The sequence below is a fragment of the Lipotes vexillifer genome, unplaced genomic scaffold (genome assembly GCF_000442215.2).
Source record: "Lipotes vexillifer unplaced genomic scaffold, Lipotes_vexillifer_v1.1 scaffold137, whole genome shotgun sequence".
NCBI lineage: Eukaryota > Metazoa > Chordata > Mammalia > Artiodactyla > Lipotidae > Lipotes > Lipotes vexillifer.
The window spans coordinates 3,600,188-3,603,547 of NW_006775780.1; the positions used below are offsets into that span (position 1 = coordinate 3,600,188).

General features: G+C 54.5%; 1 protein-coding gene across 1 annotated transcript in view; it reads left to right on the forward strand.

The window, feature by feature from the left end:
* Positions 1-3,360, forward strand: part of JAG1 (jagged canonical Notch ligand 1) — a 36,516-nt gene that overhangs the window by 27,130 nt on the left and 6,026 nt on the right. Inside the window, exons 14-20 of the mRNA XM_007450205.1 lie at positions 244-408; positions 887-1,000; positions 1,493-1,606; positions 1,690-1,803; positions 1,943-2,059; positions 2,548-2,575; positions 3,035-3,120. Coding sequence (XP_007450267.1) covers positions 244-408; positions 887-1,000; positions 1,493-1,606; positions 1,690-1,803; positions 1,943-2,059; positions 2,548-2,575; positions 3,035-3,120 — 738 coding nt within the window. The remainder of the gene's footprint in view (positions 1-243; positions 409-886; positions 1,001-1,492; positions 1,607-1,689; positions 1,804-1,942; positions 2,060-2,547; positions 2,576-3,034; positions 3,121-3,360) is intronic.

Genomic DNA, 3,360 nt, shown 5'->3' on the forward strand with positions numbered 1-3,360 from the left:
AGGGAAAAAACCCAAAAAAAAAAAAAAAAAAAAAAAATCTCTCCGCCTGGGGGTCTCGGTTTGCCTGTCACAGCGTGACATGGCACGTTGCCAGTCTTGGCCCCCGAGGTGCTGGCCTCTTACCCTCATTAGCCTGGCTAAGGTGCCTGGCTCCAGGAGAGCAGGTGTGGCGTGGGTCCTGGGCTCAGGAACACCGGGTCTTCGGGTCCCTGGTGGGGATCTGACCCCAAGTCTGTCTTGCAGTGATTGACAGCTGCACGGTGGCCATGGCCTCCAATGACACGCCTGAAGGGGTGCGCTATATTTCCTCCAATGTCTGCGGTCCCCACGGGAAGTGCAAGAGTCAGTCGGGAGGCAAATTCACCTGTGACTGTAACAAAGGCTTCACTGGAACGTACTGCCATGAAAGTAAGACCCCACATCCTTGGGGAATGGGCCGAGGTCCCCCAAACCCTGCCCCGGCCCAGCTTGGGGGCATCTGGAATCATTTCAGGAGAGATCAGTCCAGGTTTACCATCTACAATCTAAGACTGAGGCCATGTTTAACTTACGAGATCCCTGACGCCTCTTAAGTCTTCAGCACGTTTATTTTAGAATGTTCTGGAACCTTACTAGATCGGGTGGTCCGCATTGCCTAGCAGTTTCCTCCCCACTCTCTCCAAGTAGCTTAGTGTGAGGACATTAAATAAAAGGGACGGGGTGCTCTCTGGAGGCCCCTGCTTGATAAAACTGCCCGCCGGATTCAGAAACAGTCCTGACGGAGTTAAATGTTGAGGTGCCCAGTGTATTTTCTCAGGAGGGCCAGGGAAACCCGTAGAACAGTGCTTGGCGGTGGCATTACTTTTCCTTCATTTACCTGTGTTTCTGTTTGTTTTTCCTTTCACAGATATTAACGACTGTGAGAGCAACCCCTGTAAAAATGGTGGCACTTGCATCGATGGTGTCAACTCCTACAAGTGTATCTGCAGTGGTGGCTGGGAGGGCGCTTACTGTGAAACCAGTGAGTTCAGGGGTCCTTTGGGGACAGACAGCTCTGGGGGGTGTGGGCAGGACAGAATCCACATGGGAAGCCTTTCTTCTTGGTGGAAATATCTGGGAGTAATACCCCGACAGTTCCTTCCCTGGGACGGCATGGCCTGTGTCCTATTTGCATGTGTTGATGCTGACGCCAGCCAGCGGAAAGGAACTTCTGAGGAGGAACTTATAGAATTAGACCCTGTAATTAGGATGATAGATATCCCCGCTTGCAGCAAAAGTGATCATCTTTCTGTTTGGGTTGTCACTTCTGCCCATCTTGACTTTAACTTCCACGGTCTGTCGGGGGCTCCTTTATTCCTGGGAAAGGGTGACCGTGTTTAAGTCCCCGGGTGTCTGCTGGTTTTGAACTGGGCGTGGAAAGCAGGGGCTGGGGGTGGAGAGATGCAGTCCTTGGGCGTCGCGGGGTGTGGATGGGCCTGGGAGCGTCTTCAGCTGGCGTCTCCTCTGATTGCAGATATTAACGACTGCAGCCAGAACCCCTGCCACAACGGGGGCTCGTGTCGCGACCTGGTCAATGACTTTTACTGCGACTGTAAAAACGGGTGGAAAGGCAAGACCTGCCACTCACGTAAGTGGTGGCCGGCTGGGACCCTGCCCTGTCTTCCGTGAGCAGGGCCGGCCAGGGGCTCACGCCAGGATCTTTTCCTCCAGGCGACAGCCAGTGTGATGAGGCTACGTGCAACAATGGTGGCACCTGCTATGACGAGGGGGACGCTTTCAAGTGCATGTGTCCCGGAGGCTGGGAAGGAACGACCTGTAACATAGGTACCTTTCCGCCCTCCCTGGGCCTCACAGGGGCCGTGGGCCTGTGAGCCTATGACTGTTTCCTGGGACCTGGTTTCTGCCCCTCCAGACTGTCGCTGGATCCTCAGGGAGGGTGGCCTTGTCTGCTCTTGTCTCGTAGCCCGAAACAGTAGCTGCCTGCCTAACCCCTGCCACAATGGGGGCACCTGTGTGGTCAACGGCGAGTCCTTCACGTGTGTCTGCAAAGAAGGCTGGGAGGGGCCCATCTGTACGCAGAGTGAGTGTTTCCCCTCCCCCCGCTTGCCACCTTGAACTCTCTGAGGGCTGCAGGAGTCCATCCTGACACCCCCAGGGACTGGCAATGGAAACCAGAAGCAGAGCTGTTTGATGTCTGCTTCTGTATCACCTGGGTCTGTTCTAATGACTTGATGGGATGCAGCCCTGACCTGGGCATGAGAAAGTCGCCGAGGAGATAAGTGGAGACAGATGGCGTCGTGGTTCCCAGCTCTGGTCTGACCAGCAGCCTGTCTCCATCCATTCTCACACCCCCTGCCCACCCCACCCAGGGCCTCTTCCTGTGTACATGTGTCCCACGGTGAATGGGACCAAGTGTGGTGTGGGCCTGGTTCCAATTGAGCAGAGGTCTTAAGCTCCTCCTGCCGGTGTTAACGACAGCTTTATCATCTGGGTATAGTGGAAATCACTGGTGTTTTGACTTAGGGCTAAGAAGGCCTCGCTGTTTAGTTGTCTTTTTTTACTTTGCAGATACCAATGACTGCAGTCCTCATCCCTGGTAAGCATGGCCACCTTTTAAGCCGGCACTTTATTGTTGGCTGTGACACGTGTGGGCGTCTCCTGGGGATCTTGTTTAAAGTGCAGGTTCGGATGCAGGAGGTCTGGGGGCTGCTGCACATTCCTCCTCTCTGACAGGCTCCCAGGCAATGCCAATCCTGCTGGTCCGTGGACCACACTTTAGTCAGGTTGTGTCCTCATTTAGAGCAGTGATTCTCAACCTTGGCTTCACGCGAGAATTACCCGGGGAGCATTTATAAGTTCCAGTGCCTGGGCTGTAACCGAGACACGTGATATTAGACTCTGGGGGTGGGACCCAGGCATCAGTGTTTTTAAAGCTCCCAGGCAGTGGTGCGTGTGAGCAGGGGTGAGAGCCGCTGATCGTAACTGGCATGGCTACCTTTGAACTGGCAGGGGGAGTGGTGGACTGGTGGTGACCGAGGGGTCTTTGCTTTCATAGTTACAACAGTGGCACATGCGTGGATGGAGAGAACTGGTACCGCTGTGAGTGCGCCCCCGGCTTCGCTGGGCCCGACTGCAGGATAAGTAAGGACCACCTCCAACTGGGTCTTCCCACTCCAAACCCTCAGCCTGAGAGTTTTCATATTTAAAATAATTATGGCCATGGTTCTAAGTAGCCTTGACAAGTAATCTCCTGCCTCCAGCTGGGATTAAGATGGCTCTGGCCGGCCCCTCCCTGGGGGACACAGCCCTCCTTGCTCTAGGGGTGACAGCGTCAGCCACAGAATTTGGTGATTAATCTACTCTGAGGTCCTAAGGAAAGAG